The sequence below is a fragment of the Humulus lupulus genome, chromosome X, assembly GCF_963169125.1.
Source record: "Humulus lupulus chromosome X, drHumLupu1.1, whole genome shotgun sequence".
Classification (NCBI taxonomy): Eukaryota; Viridiplantae; Streptophyta; class Magnoliopsida; order Rosales; family Cannabaceae; genus Humulus; species Humulus lupulus.
Genome location: NC_084802.1, coordinates 101,721,953 through 101,739,435, shown reverse-complemented (window position 1 = coordinate 101,739,435; position 17,483 = coordinate 101,721,953). Strand labels below are relative to the sequence as shown.

The 17,483-nt window shown below is 33.9% G+C and overlaps 1 protein-coding gene and 1 long non-coding RNA gene across 3 annotated transcripts; both read left to right on the top strand.

Moving 5' to 3' along the window:
• Positions 1-7,013: 7,013 nt before the first annotated feature.
• Positions 7,014-9,692, top strand: LOC133804749 (uncharacterized). 2 transcript variants are annotated; one of them, XR_009878605.1, is made up of 5 exons: positions 7,014-7,373; positions 7,744-7,791; positions 8,260-8,297; positions 8,671-8,720; positions 9,247-9,692. It is a non-coding gene; the product is annotated as an uncharacterized LOC133804749 (long non-coding RNA). The 2 variants fall into 2 exon arrangements; XR_009878604.1 differs by having other exon boundaries at positions 7,019-7,252.
• Positions 9,693-10,780: 1,088 nt separating this feature from the next.
• On the top strand, positions 10,781-15,731 carry LOC133806110 (uncharacterized). Its single transcript, XM_062244242.1, has 3 exons — positions 10,781-12,122; positions 12,313-12,719; positions 15,264-15,731. Exons 1-3 carry the CDS (start codon positions 10,781-10,783, stop codon positions 15,729-15,731), a joined length of 2,217 nt encoding a protein of 738 aa, XP_062100226.1.
• Positions 15,732-17,483: the final 1,752 nt, after the last annotated feature.

The following is a 17,483-nucleotide window of genomic DNA, read 5'->3' as shown; positions in this document are numbered from 1 at the left end:
GAAAGTTGTGCTGAAAGCAGGGGTAGAGTAAATGATGGAGGTCGAATGCAGTGTTACTACTTTTTGAATACTATGTATTTTGCTGTAATTCTATTGGTTGTGGTTATTTGGGCTACAAAATCAAAGTATAAGTTGTTGGTATTGTTAGTTTATTTTTGGGTAATCTTCATGTGCAGTATTGGCAATGACAAAGCTATTGCACCCTAGGCATTGATTTGTAATGAATTTGTTGTAAAATGAAACCCTGAATCAATGTAATCTATCTTGGTCTATTTTGAATTCAGTATTCTAGTTTATGTATTTTGTGAAATAAATATGATCAACAACTAGTTACATTCATTACCATAAGAGATAGGTACAAAAATATAGGCCTAAGAAGCCAAATGTATCTGATCTGTACATGACCAATATCATGGCTAGCGTGACCCTGTCATGACTCAAAAAACAAATATGATCAAAAGGTGATCTGTACATGACTCTAAAATGCTCAACATAACACTTCATGACTCAAAAACAGCCATCAACCACAACATCCAAATACCAACTTTGCATAACACATAACAGACATCAAAATACAAGATTCGACCACTAGTTCAAAATAAAATCAAAAGATGAAACTCCTTCCAGTCAGACAGTATCAGGTTGAGCATTCTTTGCACCACTAGTTCCTCCTTTAGCATGTTGTTTCAGTCTTCTTTCCTTCCTTAAAAGTGTGGCTTCAGTTGGTTTCTGCAGTGGTGGACGACCTCGCTTTTTGACCACACGATTCTAAAATAGGTTGAATAAACAAATATTTAGCTCCAAATTCACAAAACAATGATAAAGAAACTAATCCTAATTCATTCTTGAATCAATGATAAAAATTATCTAGGAAGAGAAGAAAGCATAAAGTTTATACCTCAACCACCTTAGCAGATTTGCATGTTTATCTCCTGTGGCCTATTTTCAGAAAATTGCTGTATGTTTTAACTTGTCCAGTTCTTTGAGCTTTCTTTAAAGCAGGTGGAGGTTCATCTGTCTCCCTTCTCCTAGCTTTCTTAGGTCTTCTAGGCAGCTTCGTCTCAGGTGGTGGATCAATTGGGTTGAATCCTATTTGAGGCCACACATCTGGACTAGGCATAGGATGCACACTCTGTTCATATGCTTTTTGCAATGATTATTTTTTATAGAATCCGTGGACATAATCAAAGACATTACCTCCCATGAACCAGATAGTAGCTAGTGCATGGCCACAAGGAAGCCCAGATAGTTGAAACCTCCTACATGTACAAGTTCTGAATTCCAAATCGACAACCAAGGCACTACCATTGCTGCATTGAACCTGAAACTGAAACTTGTCAGACCTAGTAACCAGACAGTGCTTTGCAACCTCTTTTTGCTTCTCAATTATCTTCAAAATTCTCTTCCCCACAGGTTGAGTCATCTTCTCCAACTCATCTTTTTTGTTATAAAACTGAGACATCAACCAAAATCTAATTTTCTCTAGTAAAGTTATAATTGGCTTGTTGCGAGCATCAAGTATGGCTGCATTGAAACTCTCACACAAATTATTCACCAAAATGTCACATTTTGGGTACTCTAAAATATTTGACTTACTCCATTCTGTGGGGTTTTTCCCTGCTAGCCAATTGTAAGCACCATCCGAGACATCCTTGCATTGCTTGAGCAAACTCAGCTTGTGTTGTAGTATTAGCTGTTGCCCACAAAAGTTCCTTAAGTAAAAGTCCAAGATATTCATTTTTAAAGTTAGCATGAAGATGTCTAACACAATACCTCACCTCACACCCACTAAAGATGGCTCTCATTGCATTTTCTAATCCTTTTTGACAATTACTCATCATTGTCACCTTGGTAGGACTCAAATTCCCAAGATCATCCTTTAATAGCTCCAAGAACCAAGTCCAAACCTCAATGTTTTCCTTTTCAGCAACACAGTAGGCAATGGGAAACATGGAGTTATTAACGTCAATGCCTACTGCAGCCAATAAAATGCCCCCTACAATATCCTTTTAAAAAGCAGCCATCAAGACCAATTAGAGGTCTACAACCCCCCTAACCAGCCATCTCTACATGCCTTCAGACAAATATAAATATGCTGAAATGTCCTTCTCCCATTAACCAAATCAGTTTTCAACTTCACAGTAGAGCCAGGATTGGTAGCCAACAACCTTTTACAGTAATCATCAAGAATGGCATATTTTTCCTTGACAGACCCTTCCAACATCTTCCTTGCTTTTATCTTGGCTCTGTAAAATGTCCAGCTAGACACACGTGAGTACTTGGTCTTTGCAGTTATCTCCCTAAATGCATTGTATTCCATACTCGGATTTAGCCTAAATTGCTCCAAAAAGTGCTTTGCAAGCCAAGTTGAGGTCAGCTTTTTATTGTCCAAAACAATGCCACAACTATGCTTGTCAACAAGTGTTTTGACCCTCATTGTCTTGCCTTCTGTCTTGTTAACTATTGAAGCAAACAACATCCTTTCACAGTTTGCACCCTTGCACTTAACTCCAACTCTATTTGAATCATTGGAAATAAATACATATTCTCGATCACCTTCAATAAAGTTCTCCCTTATTGCATTCCTTAAAATTGTAACAGTGGCAAATTCCATGCAAAGAACAAATTGGAAGTTTTGCATTTTGGTTTTCGGGTTGAATTCTTTGGAATTTTTACCAGCATCAAACTCATCATTTGACTTCAATTCGTGTAACTCCTCCTCAGAACATATACCATCTGAGTCTCCATCATCAACATTTTGAGTACAAAAATCTGAAACTGATTGCCACCACCTCCTAGGGTCAGACTGTGTACCCATCTCTATCTCAGCTTCAACATCTTGCCCAAATTCTTCCTCCTCCAATATGAAATCTTCATCCATTTGCTTTCCTTTCCCTTTTCTGTCACGCTGAACTTTGTCTTGGCTCTCCTCAGCTGTATTTTCCCTCACACCAGCTTGCTTTCCTTTCCCATTTTTGTCACTCTGAATTGGTTTTTGGTTCTCCTCAACTGTATCTTCCCTCACATCACCAATATCATCCTCTGAATTTGAAAGCACAACCACCTCTGGTATTTGGTTCTCCATATCACTTTCATAATCCATGTAGTCAAACTCTTCTTCATATTCCTCTTTATCAAGTTCATCAAAGTCAGCATCCTAAAATTCCTCTGAGTATTGATCAGCATCAAACTCTTCCTGTTCCCCATCAATGGTTGCATCAACAGGGATACCAACAACATCTGCAGGGACATCACAATCATCTGGTAGTTCCTCTATAATACATCTTTTCAGAGGAGGTAAAGTGGCAGCAGGGACATGTTTAACAGCTTCTAAATCTTCCTTCCAATATAAAGGTCGAATTGTTTTAGGAAAAACAAGATATATGCCAATCTTTGTAGCCCGATTCCTCTCAATATCCTCTACAATTCTTAGGATCTCCTTATCCCCTACCACCATGAAGTCCATATTAAGCACCTTTCTTATTGGTTTGTACATAAAACCCACTGGAAGTTTATGTCCTAAGTCCAAGGCCATTCCATCCAATTCCATCCTAGTGAAGTAATCAGTATCCACCCAATCAACATAATCAACTTTACCTCCTTCATATCTTCTATTGCCGAATGGAGTAAACCAGCTTCCCTCATGGTGTATTGCAATAGTGAAGATGTTAGTATGACCACCTGTTAAATAAAGACAACTCTAGTTTAGAATACTGCCCTAGTCAACAGAAATAAAAAATGCTATGTCAACACTTCACACACACACAAACCGAAACACAATATAGTTCACACACTTGAAGAGCAACATAGTCCACCACATGATTGAACCATGGACCACAAAAACAAAGATTCCCTTCAATAAAAAAAGCATATATTTCAATGGATCCCACTCTGTCAATTGTATGCACATGCTTCCCAACAACAATTTTACCCAAATTTAATAATACCACCTACTGTAAATCAACAAAACTCTCACCCCTAAAAAATTTGAAATCCGACACCCTTTCTCGCCCAAACTTCTCTATATAGAGTATCATTATCATTCTCCCCAAAAAATTGTAAAAATACTTTGAGAAGAAATGAAACCCAGTCAACAGGTTCTGTACAAAAGAAAAGAACTCACCGTAGTCGGGATGTTGTTCCTCCGGTTGTCGAATGATTAGTATTGTGGAGGCAAAGTCGTCGTTGTCTCTTCCGTGCTGGAGTCGATCGTCTCTTCGATCGTCGGGGGGAAAGCTTCGATCTTTTTTCTGGGTATGGAATTTTTAGATTTTTTGGTTTTAGTTATGTTTTAGAACTTGTTATTAAGACATTCATTTTTTTTGTTATATTTTTAATGGTTAGTTTTTTTTTTTTAAATTAGAAAACAGAAACATTAGTTGTTTTTGTTTTAAATTTTAATAATTTAACCCAATTGGGTCGTGCCACGTGTATCCTGTATACCCCTAATGGCTCAAGGACCAACGACTGCACCAAAACATTAACTGTAGGCATTATTGTCGCCAAATTTTTTACATAAGCATTTAAGTGCAACAAACTTAACTACATAGGCATTATTGCCGCAAATATCCCTTGTATCTATACAGTAGATACAAATTTGAATAAGTTGCTCAATCCTCGTTATGTTTTCCTTCCCTTCGTTTTTCTTGTTTTTGTAATTCTATGTTGTCCTCTTTAGTTTTCTTACTTATTTTATTATTTAATTTATGATTTGTCATCTATAAAAAAAAAAATCAGCCCTTTTGTTTTATTGTGCTATACTGAACTATACCAACCATTGCAAATGTCCTCCTTCAGTTGCATTTCGTTTATTTTTTTAAAACAGTTTGTTGATTTTGACAATGATATAACACTAATCAGACACAATTCAACAATTCAAGCAGGAAATACATGCATAGATAGTAGTCTAATGACAAATTCTGAAAATATATATCTATATACTTAGAGCTAATATTTGTATGTTTAATGTCATTAAACTCAGTTCTAGGTAGCTTAAGTTAGTTAAATAGACCCTCATAATGCAACTATACATGTAGCCAGTAGTCAGACTAACAAACCATTCAACAATCCAGGCAGGAAATACATGCATAGATAGTAGTCTAATGACAAATTCTGGAAATATATATCTATATTCTTAGAGCTAATATTTGTATGTTTAATGTCAACAAATTCAGTTCCGGCTAGCTTAAGTTAGTTAAATAGACCTTCATACTGCAACTATACATATAGGCAGTAGTCAGACTAGCAAACCGTTTAAAAAATGAACATAATATAACTAAAGGGGTACATTTGCTATGATTGTTAAAGTTTGGGGTGAGTTTATGGAAAAATTCTACATGAATGATAGTTCGGGCAAAATTCCTATTTATTCTAAAATATATATTGCTCGTTTTACTTTTCCAACTCTTAATGCTTATCTTTCTTTTCTCATTAAAAAAAAACTCTTAATACTTATCTTTTTCTAATTTGTTTATCCGTACAATTTTTTTTCTATGCCACTTCATTCTTTTTTCTCTCCATATTATGACACCTCTTACTTTTTCTCTCTACTAGGTAGAAGCAACGTGCAATACACATTTGCTTAGTAATAAAATTGTAAAAATGTATTTATTTTTATTATATATTTTTTAATTATCATATAAATTTAAATAAATAAACAATATATATATAAAAAAAAGTTTTTAATATAATGTATGACATAAATGTATTAAAAATATTAGGGCGAAACATTGTCTATCACTACTACAAAATTGGGCTTTCCCGACACCCAACCACGACAGTCAACTTTGTTGATTGTCGTAATTGCTTAGCGAGACTTTACGCCGACAGCTAATAACTGTCACCATTGTTTTTGTCTGTCGCTATTGACCTGAACACCGACAGTTAAAATGTGTCGCTATTGACTCCAACATTGACAGTTAATTCGAGACCAATGTCGATAGTTAAAATATGTCGCTATTGACCCTAACGCCGACAGTTAATTTGAGACCAACGTCGACTGTTAAAATGTGTCGCTATTGACCCCAACGCCGACAGTTAATAAAAGTCCAATGCCGACTGTCATAAGATGTCGCCAAAATTCAAATAAAAAATCTAAAATTATAATTAATGAATAGTATAATTTTAAAAATAAACTAAATTATGTAAATATATATTTATAAAAATTATGTATTTATTAAAAACTTTTAAAACTAGATTTTTTTTGTTTCCAAAATTTTCATATTATTAACTTTTTTATTTATAATAATTTTTATATCAAAACTTAAATTTATTATTCTTTAACATATTTATAAAATTAACTATATTATTCTTTAACATATTTATAAAACGTGTATTAGTTAAAAAAAAGTTGTTTTATTAGTTGGAAAAATATTGTAAAAAAATTAATGAATAGTATAATTTTAAAAATAAACTAAATTATATATATAAATGATTTATTATTTAAAAACTTTTAAAACTATATTTTTTTTTCTAAATTTTTCATATTATTAATTTTTGTATTCATAATAATTTTTATATCAAAATTTAAATTTATTATTCTTTAACATATTTATAAAATTAACTATATTATTCTTTAACATATTTATAAAATTTGTATTATTAGTTAAAAAAGAGTTGTTTTATTAATTGGAAAAATATTGTAAAAAAATTAACGAATAGTATAATTTTAAAAATACTAAATTATGTAAATATATATTTATAAATTATAAATTAGTTTTTTATTCATATTAATATTAGTTTTATTAATCAATTTATTTTATATGTATACATGTTAATAATTTTTTTAAACAATTTTTTTAATATTTGTCAAATAAAATATATTCTAAAAATATTAAAATATATATTTCATAAATATGATTATGTTTGTGAAGCTATAAAAGAAATAAGAAAAGTTATAAAGAATAAATATGATTTATGTTTGTTAAGTTGTAAAAGAAATTAGAACACAAAAATGTGGTAGTGTATTAGGCGGGACTGAAAAACTATTGGGCAGTAGAATTAAAAACAAAAATTAAGTCTTAAAACAATTTTTTTTGTCACTCTCTCTTGCGTTTTCTTCACTCCCATTTCACTCACATCACAACCGCACCCTCTTGCTCACCATCTCTATCTCATTTCAATCTTCTCCCTCATTCCATTTCATTCTTCTCTGTGCAGGTCCACCGTCGCTGGTGGGGGTTGCGACGGGCTAGCGCGGGCTCATTAGGGCTGGACAACGCAAAGGCCTAGGACTACTCGACAATGCTTGCAGGTAAAATCTCACTCTCCACTGCCTTTTCAAATCCCAGGCGCTGTGTGCTACTGCATATTATTTGGAAATGAATATTGAAGGGTGGAAGGGTTTGTTCATAGAGTAGTGCTCCTTCTTGCAGGTTTGCTTCTCATCTTTCATCTTCTTAAATCTTAAATAATTTCATTAATCACTACAAGAGTAGTGCTACATTTGATATGGCCACTTTTAAAAAAACTATTAAAATTTGGTTGTTCTCTTGGTATTATTTTTTGTATTTTTCCTTTCGATTGGAGTAATGGAATGCTTTGTTGCTCATTTTTGTGAAATGGGTTTGAGTAGTTTCATGTTTTTATACAATTGAGCTATCTAGATTTGATTCTGCTCATATTTGTTATGCAAGGGGACTTAGTAATTTTGTTTTGATGTTGCTGACGTGTATATATATATATAAACATACATACATCTAAATGTTTGGTCATATGGGTTATCCTTTATTTATTTTTTTGCAGCAGGGTTACCCTATCCATTCCACAAGCTTGATCTCTTCACTCTCTTAAGTAAGTTATGACGCTATTCATGGAACAACTTTATACATGATTTTCTTCTAGGTTGTATTTTTATAATGTAATAATTGCAAATGAAAATATAGTTTTTTGTCTACTATTTATGCAGATTTTGAGGGTATAGATATTTCATACCTAGGTGCAGTAAATTTCTTGATTAATATAAATTTAGACCCAAATATGTATTATTATGTAGAAAAGCATTTGTGTTGTTCTTATTGATTCACTATTGGTTGCATTAATAAGTTATGCATATTGGTGGGTCAATGGAAGATATACTTTAGTTTATTGTTGTCTATGGTTATGTTCCTATTATGAATGAATTGCTCATTTTCTCTCAGCTTTAACTTCCTTAATAATTATTCAGCAGTAGTTCTTATGTTTCAGGTGATTGATTTTGAAGCATCCAAAATGTTACTTATGTTATTGGTTTTAAATATTATTTTCTTTGTTCATTTTTAGGTCAGGAAAGGTTGGATTTGTGGATATTCTAATGAGAGGTGATAATGACCATACCTTTTTTAATCCAATGATTTGATGGTTTACTCTGTTTTCTTTGACTTTTTCTTTTGTTATATATTCTAGCTGTAGGAATAATGATCTACTAGGCAATGCGGAAATGTGGACAAATACAACCTTTAATTCTCAATGCATCCATTATTCTTTTCTATGAAATATATGTTTATTGTTGCTCATGTTTCTTTCCTTTTACTCTTGAATTATGGATTTATCTTGTACCAAGCTCATTTGAGCATGTATGGTCTTCTATGATGTTTTGGAGACTGAATTTTATTTAGTTATGGTTAAACTTTACTTTTTGACATTACTATTGTCGTTGTTTTGAAAGGTTTATCATTTTTTTGTGTATTGTAGGTGGATAATAAAAGGAAGGTCTCTGTTATGGGTTTTGACAAATGCACACGGTAATGCAGATGAGAAGTTTGATTACAAATGCATATATATATATATATTTCACCTTTCACATGCAAAGCAATAAATCATAATTAAAAAGTATTGTTGTAGTTGTACTGCTAATGCCACTTGCAAGTAGCTCACATAAAAAATTAGAGTTTTAGTGACTAACTTTTAGTAATTGAAAATAGTTTTTTTAGTGATAAAAAGTAACAAATGGTGCTTATGTGACCAATTTATTGGTCCTTTAATTTATTTTTAGTGACTAAAAACAAAAAAATTTATGTCTATTTACTTTTAGTGACTAAAACAAAAACATCCTATGGTCCATTTTTGTAGCCCATGGGATGACTATTGGCTCTCCATAGTCATAATAAGTAGCAACTTTTCGTGACTACAAAAAATTTAGTCGCTAAAAGATTTCTACGACCGACTTTCTATGACTATGGAGCGACAAAGTCGCAAAAAAATTTGCGCGACTAAGTGATGATTTTATGTGACTAAAATGTTAGTCACTGAAAGTGTTCTTTTTTGTAGTGCTCATCATAATTGGACAGGATCAAGGAGGATGAAGATGATTCAAGCTGAGGGAGTGGAGTCCCTTTTAGAAAAAGAGCTTATTTCAGCCCGTCGAGAACGAGGCATACTTGGAACACGTTCAGTAGAGGAAATGCGAGAAGAGGTTTGAGAAGATAGACTGAAACATGCGAGAAGAGCTTACATTGACTGAAGATAGACTGAAACATGTCTATTAAATTTATCACATATGGTTCATGAATACTATATTTTCATGGTGATTTCACCTCATTTGTTACTGTCAGGGATGTCAATAAGCCAATGTAAGCTTTGACTGGCTGCAACCTCTTCTAAACAGCCCATAGTTATATCATCAGCTTACGTTTGTTTGAAGTATTTTATAAGAAACAATATAAATCATATCGTATTATATAATGCTGATATGGATCTATTTTAGTTTGATCTTTTTTGAAACTCTAACTTCATGTAAAAGATCAATGAGAAGTTAACATAAATATGGGAATCTTAAACAAACTTTAAATATATATGGACAAAAAAATAATTAAGCCAAATATGGTAATACACGGTTAATACAAAAAAATAAATATGGAATTCCCATAAACTAACAAACTTGATTCCCATAATTTTCGATCAAGAAAAAGATTTCGCCCACTGCCAATCAAGAAATTTTTTGTCCGCGTACAGCAATTCATCGACCATTTTTTTCGATCACAGCTTCATATTCTCCATTGTTTCCGATCAAGAATTGGTGGCTGCTACTCTCATCATCGTCTCCTCTTCGTAAATATCGCGACACTAACATCATCTTTCTCCAGTCATCAACATTAAATTCAATTTCAGATCTTCTTCTTCTTCTTCTTCTCCAATAAACAGATCTTCTTCTCCGATTACATCCCCTGCTTTTACGTTCGTTCACATCAGCAAAAGCAGAAAACCATCAATTTCTCTGATTTCTCAAACAGGTAAGCAAATCTTTTTTCAAATATACGACATGCAAAATATTTACACAAAGAATCTGCAAATTACTTCCTCATAAAATTCTTGACTCAAACTACTTGTTTCAAAACTTTTTTAATTACACACATGAAACCAGTTACATCACAAAAAAAGTTCAACATTACATAATTCAAATATTACAAAATAATATAAAAATAACAACAAAATAAATACAGTAACCAGTTACATACGAAAAATAATAATAATAACATTCTGCATAATAAATTATCATGAAAAATGTAAAAATAGAAACTGATTTACGTTTATGAAACCAGTTACACAATATAATTTTAACTTTGCATATTTGAAAATTTTTAAAAATTAAAAAAAAGACAACACATTCACTAAAGTAACCAGTTACACACACAAAAACAGAATTTAATGCAACATAAATAATTATGGAACCTAGAAAATAGTTCTCGATTCAGTAAAAGAAACCAGTTACTAAAATAATTTCAACATTAATAGTATTCATTCACTAACATAACCAAATACATTTTAAACATCACTAAAAATTATGTTGTGCTATATTGCAGATATGGAGACCATAATGACATTGATTCGTTTTGGAGGTGTATGGACAGATAGATATCAGTACGATGACTACACCATGACTGGACTGATAATACCAACAAATTGTTCTCTAAACAATTTGGTTCATTTAGTGAAAACTGAGATAAAATGCAATATTCAAAATATTGAGCTGAGTTACCAGTTATCACCACGTATGCCACCAATGAAATTACTCACTGACAATTCAGTCCTATTCTACATTGAGCTGAAAAAGAAGCAAAATGAAGTAACTGAGCTACCACTATGCATCACCACTTTTCATCAAACAATAGCTGACACTGTTCAACACAATACATATGAAGAAGAAACAAAAAAACAGAACACAGATTTAGAAAAGCTAGTTCTTCAACTAAACAACAAGCAATCAGCTACAGAATTACAATATGACGAAGCAACCTACACAAGAAATAACCAGGTACAAACCTTCCCAAATATTACAGACATAGCTGATGATGTAGCAGAATTTATCATAGAGAGAACAGAAGAAAACAAAAGAAAAAGAAAAGAAGAAACAGAAATTATAACTGTTCATAAAATTTTCAAAGTTGAAGAAGGGCAGATTTATAAGGACAAAAAGCTCTTGAAATATGCTCTATGTTATTATGCTATGATCTACAACTTCCAATTCAAGACAAAAAGATCTGAACCAAGAGAGTACTTGGTAACCTGTGTGGATGCCAATTGTAACTGGTTACTTAGAGCTTCAAAGTTCAGGAAAACAGAAACATTTAAAATCAGAAAGTATGTAAAAACTCACACTTGCTCCTTGGATATCATTATGGAAGACCACAGGCATGCTAATTGCAATGTCATTGGGGAACTAATAAAATCAAAATACATGTCAATAAAGAGAGTACACACACCACATGACATAATCAACGACATGCTAGATGATTTTGGTGTTTCAATGGGGTACCAAAAAGCCTGGACAGCAAGAGAAAAAGCTTTAGAATTGGCAAGGGGAAACCAAGATGATTCATACCAAAATCTTCCCATCTACCTTCACATGCTAAAAGTCTCGAACCCAGGTACAATTACACACCTGGTTACAGACAATACATATCACTTCAAATATATGTACCTAGCATTTGCAAATTCCATCAAAGGATGGAAACACTATAGGCCAGTCATTGTGATAGATGGAACTTACTTGAAGACATCATTTGGGGGAACTTTATTCACTGCTTCAACAATGGATGCTAACAACAACATATTCCCATTAGCCTTTGGAATAGGAGACTCTGAAAATGATTCATCATGGTTATGGTTTTTCACAAAGCTAAAGGAGACATATGGAGAAAGAGAAGGTACTGTTTTCTTCTTTATATTCTTATTGAAACAAACTAAACTCATAAAATTATCAGTTTAATAATAATCTAGCAATAAAATAGTGAAAACAGTGTAAAAAAAAATAAAATAACAGTCATATAAATTAATGAAACTAGTTACTCAGTTAAGACAGAATAACCAGTTACTCCATTGTGATTTTGCAAACAGGTATGACAATCATTTCAGACAGGCATAAAAGCATAGAAAATGCTATAGACGATGTATACTCAAAAGCTTTCCATGGAGCATGCATATTCCACCTGTTAAACAACATCAAAGTCAATTTTGGTGTCCATGGGGAGGACCTAAACCTAAACTTTGTCAAAGCAGCAAAGGCATACAGGGTTCAATCATTTGAGCACTACATGCATGAAATAGACAAGATTGACACACGCATAAGACCGTATTTACAAAAAATTGGATATTCAACTTGGTCTAGATGCCATGCTCCAACAAGAAGATATACAATGATGACATCAAATATAGCTGAATCAATAAATGCTGCATTGAAAGCTGCAAGAACGCTGCCAATCACTACAATGATGGAGGGCCTTCGAAGTTTAGTTCAAAAATGGGTATGGAAAATGTAACGACCCAAATTCGCTATTAAGGCTTAAGGGCCTTGATTAGTGTGCCAGGAGGGCAGGTTGGGATTTATGTGTGATTTTATGAATTTAATGCATGGTTATGGTTTAAAGCATGTTATTTGGCTATTTGTTTAACTGAGATGCATGGCTACGTTTACTAGTATGCATGTAGGCCCGGATCGTGTTAGAAGGGCGTAATTGTAATTTTGGCCATGTTGGGCATAACTGTATTGATATGTGATAATTGTATTATGTGAATTGTACCACGTGAGTGTGGTTTTATTATTGTGATGCACGTGCCGAGACGGTCCTAGAGAGCTAGTTTAACTTAGATGTCACAACGGGATTTTATACCCGGCTCGGGGGGAGCCTAAGGGTAATTCGGGGATTTTGTAACTCAGTTCTTGAGAGATTTTGGTAACTTGTGTGACTGTTAGTAACCATAGAGAGTAACAGGTTTTGATGGTAAAATGGTAGAATTGTAATGGATAGGAAATGGCAAGTAAGCCCTTGAGGTTTAGTTATGAAAGGATATGCAAGGAGGGGTAAAGTGGTCATTTGGCAAGGTTAATAGACAAATTTGAGCTGTGTTATAGGGGTACACGGTTTGGTCTTGGCATTGATGGGTTTTGATAAAAAAAACTAAAGAGAAGAAAAACCAAAGAGAAGGGAAGTTAGGGCAATGGGAAGAAGAAGAAGAAGAAGAGAAGTGAAGGAACTGAAATTTGGAGACTTAGGAGATGAATCAAGGGAGCTTGGGATGGGATTCTCTACTTGAGGTAAGGAATTTATACACATTTAAGACTTGATTATGTTATGGGTTAAGAGATTTGAGCATGGTTTAAGTTTGAACTTTGAGTTTTTAATTTTCTGAAATTTAAATCAAGGATGTGGATTTTGGGGATTTGATTGTGTGTTTAATTGCTTTGATGATGTTTATGGGTTGTTAGATGGGTCATATGAAGTTTGGATTTGATTTTGGGGTTTGGGTATTGGTTTGGTATGAATTGGGAAGGTTTTAGCTCGGAGAAAACGCAGGAGAAAACCCAGAATTCTGGGTCTGCGAAGGCGTGCCGCGGCACAGCTTTTTCGTGCCGCGGCGAGGAGCCCCTGTCTGATGGGTGCCGCGGCACAACTTTCTTGTGCCGCGGCACAAGGCCATTTTCAGGGCACCAAAAGTTGCATTTTTGAGCTTTTGCTCCGGGGGTTCGGGGGATGTTTCCGGCGAATTGTTTTAGGGATTTGGGAGTCCCGAGAGTGCGGGATTGGTCCCGGGAAGTGGTTTTGGGTTGATTAGTAATGAGGGATGTTTCTTGTGTGTTGTGACTAGGTTGTTGGTGAGGCTCGTGCTAGAGGACCGTGCTCGTGGCTTTAGTGCATCAGGAGGCTCGGAATGCAGGTAAGAAAACCGTAACACCCGAGAATAGAGCATGGCCCCACTGTGTGATTGTAGGGCATGGCCCTAGATTGTATTATGTGCAAATGTTTAACCTTAAGTGAATCATGATGTGTGTGAATGATTATTTCGAACGTACTATATGTGTGATTATGATGAAATGAACGGCAAGGGCCGAGTACGGCGGAGGCCGGGGCGGCCGTGGGCCGAGTACGGCGGAGGCCGGGGCGGCCGTGGGCCGAGTACGGCGTAGGCCGGGGCGGCCGTGGGCCGAAAGTAACACCTAGCACATGGGATGCTATAGTCAGGGCGGGGCCCGGTGGATACATGTGTTATGCTATATTCAGGGTGGGACCCAAGGGATACATGAGTTATCCTCGCGGTGAGAACCGATACCCCAGGGCTTTGGTAAGGTCTCTGGGGCGGCATGGTCGTGTTTGCTTAGTCTAATGGTTGACTTGTTTATTTGAGGATTATCTGTTATGATAAACTGTATACATTGCATATGTTATATTCTGCATGAGTTTTCTTGCTGGGCTTCGGCTCACGGGTGCTCTGTGTTGCAGGTAGGGCAATGACTGAGTCAACCAACCATGAGTACGGAGAGTGTGAAGTGACGTGTACATGTTTGGCCTGCCCGACTGCTTTGGTTGGGGGTTTATTTGAAATTGGCTGTAATAATCTATGATTTTATAACTGATCAACTGTAAACTTATTTCAAGATGTAAATAGTTTTCAAACCTTATTTTTGGGATCCCAATTGTTTAATACTAGAAGTTTTTATTGAGTCAACGCATTTTCAAAGATTACAGCCTTAACTTTTATTAGTCACACTTTTGCTTCAAAACCTCGGTTAGCGAGTTCATTGCACTGTTATGTCTTAAAACTCACTTAGTAACGGCTCTAAGGAAGTAGGGCGTTACAGAAAAATGGTAACGAAGCAAACGGAACATTCACACAAGTAACAACAGATACTGAAACTGTGCTTAGAGAAAACTTTATTCGTGCCATTAAATTTCAGGTACCTGACATATATTGAGCACTGAATATTATTTACCAAAACTTTTAGTAACCAGTTACTCAAAAATATCACAGTATCCAGTTTCTAACATGTATTCCTCTACTAAAATAAACAGGTCTTCCCAGTAAACACTATACTGTACCAAGTTGTGGTTGAACAGAAAGGAAATTTTTTGGTCAACCTAATGGAGAAAACATGTGAATGCAAAAGATTCCAACAAGACAAAATACCGTGTGCACATGCATTAGCAGCATTCGCCAAAACACGGCTGAAAACATATGATTATGTTGCTGATTACTACAAAACTACAACTATGAAAGCAACATATGACTCAACTGTTCATCCATTGCCAAATGAAAGTGAATGGACACTGCCAGAGACTTTAAACATAATTGTCCTACCACCAAAATCAAGAAAACCACCAGGCCGCCCTAGAAGGAAAAGAATCAGATCTAGAGGAGAACCAAAGGTGCAAATAAAATGTGGAAGATGCGCGCAGCAAGGGCATAATAGAAAAACATGCAAGAATGAACCAATCCCAAAGCTCCGAAACCCAACAAAGTCAAAGAAAATAGACAAATAATTTTCTAAAGAATAGATATACTACAATTTCAATATTTTCATTTGATGTAATAAAATTGTATCCTAATGTTTTCTACTTCAATAAAAGTACAAACTTTTTAAACATTTTACATTTTATAAACTTGATACTCAACTTCATGGTTCCAAACACAAAGATATTCAAAATCTGAAGACTCAAGTACCTGGTTACAACACATATTATAGAAAGAAAAAAAACAGATACTATAAGTAAATTTAACAAACAACTACATATACATGTAACCAACGATTTAAAAACCTAATTATATAACCACAAATCTTTCACAAAAAACAAAAAAACATAAATATTATAAACTTGATACTCAACTTCTAGCTTCCAACACAAGATATTTAAAATCTGAAGATTCAAGTACCTGGTTACAACACATAAAAATAGAAAAAAAAAGCAGTTACTATAAGAAAATTTAACAAACAACTATATATTAATAAAACCAACTACTTAAAAAACCTAGTTATATAATCACAAATCGTTCACACAAAAAAAAAAAAAACACAACAAACATAAATAAATCAAAAAATAATTAAAAAAATAGAAATATAAACTAAAGAAACAGTAACCAGTTACCTGAAAATATATAGCTTTTACAATCTAACACAGAAGTAACTGGTTACACCATCTTCATACAATAATAATCGAAGCCTATATGAAAAAAAAAAACATGTACATAACAATATCTTCACACTTTAAAAAAAAAAATCACCAACTCTATTGAAAAAAAAAAACATACACATTAAAATAAAATACATTAAAAAAACTTTATATTAAGCCAAAAGTTGAAACCAATTCTTTACATTGACAAAAAAAAAAAAAAAAAAAACCATACATAAGTCCAGTACTAAAACAGTATCCAGTTACAAACCACAACTTCACTATTAAACAAAGAAAAAAAAAAGACATGGTCGTTAATACAGCTAAAAAAAAAAACTCCAACATCTCTACTTATAATTCCTCCTCCTCTTTGATTTCTTTGATGGAGCATCATCTTCTGTTTTGTACCCACCAATCTGCTTCTTTTTTGCATGATTATACAAGTTAATGGCAAGATAATCACGATAGGTAGCAATTTTGGCAGCCATGTTCTTCGGGATGTCATCAATCTTCACATGGATAAACAAATCAGCATACTTGATAACAAATACTCCACAATCACTGCAAAAAAAAAAAAAAAACACAAAAAACAACATATGAAATTATTTAAAAACAAACAAAATAGAAAAATAAACAACAATATACAAAAACCAGTTACTTACTTATCCTCTTGAAACGGCAAGTCTTTGGCAAAGTTAAAATCAATTGGATAATTCTTCCCAACAGAATATGGACCAACATTCAAGTCCAAATCTTTCCTAGAACAATAAAAATCAAGAAAATCTAGAAAATATGGTAAAACAACAGAATAAGCCTTCACATATGGCAAAGCAATACTCTCATTCTTCTTCCCCGTCAAAGAATTGTAGACAGTTAACATCCTACTCTTAATGGAAAAGTGAATAAAAACCCAATGCAACTGAACCTTCACATGCACAGGAAAAAGAACATGATCCACATCCACCCAAGGAGTGTTACAAAACAAATATTCACCAATAATGTAATCTGAAATGAGGTTATCAAAACGAATGCTGCTTGAATCACATTTGGCTGCCACAAAGTTATCATACAAACTCTTGATAGTTGCATCAAACCAAGAATCTGTAGTTGTAACCCTCTTGTTAA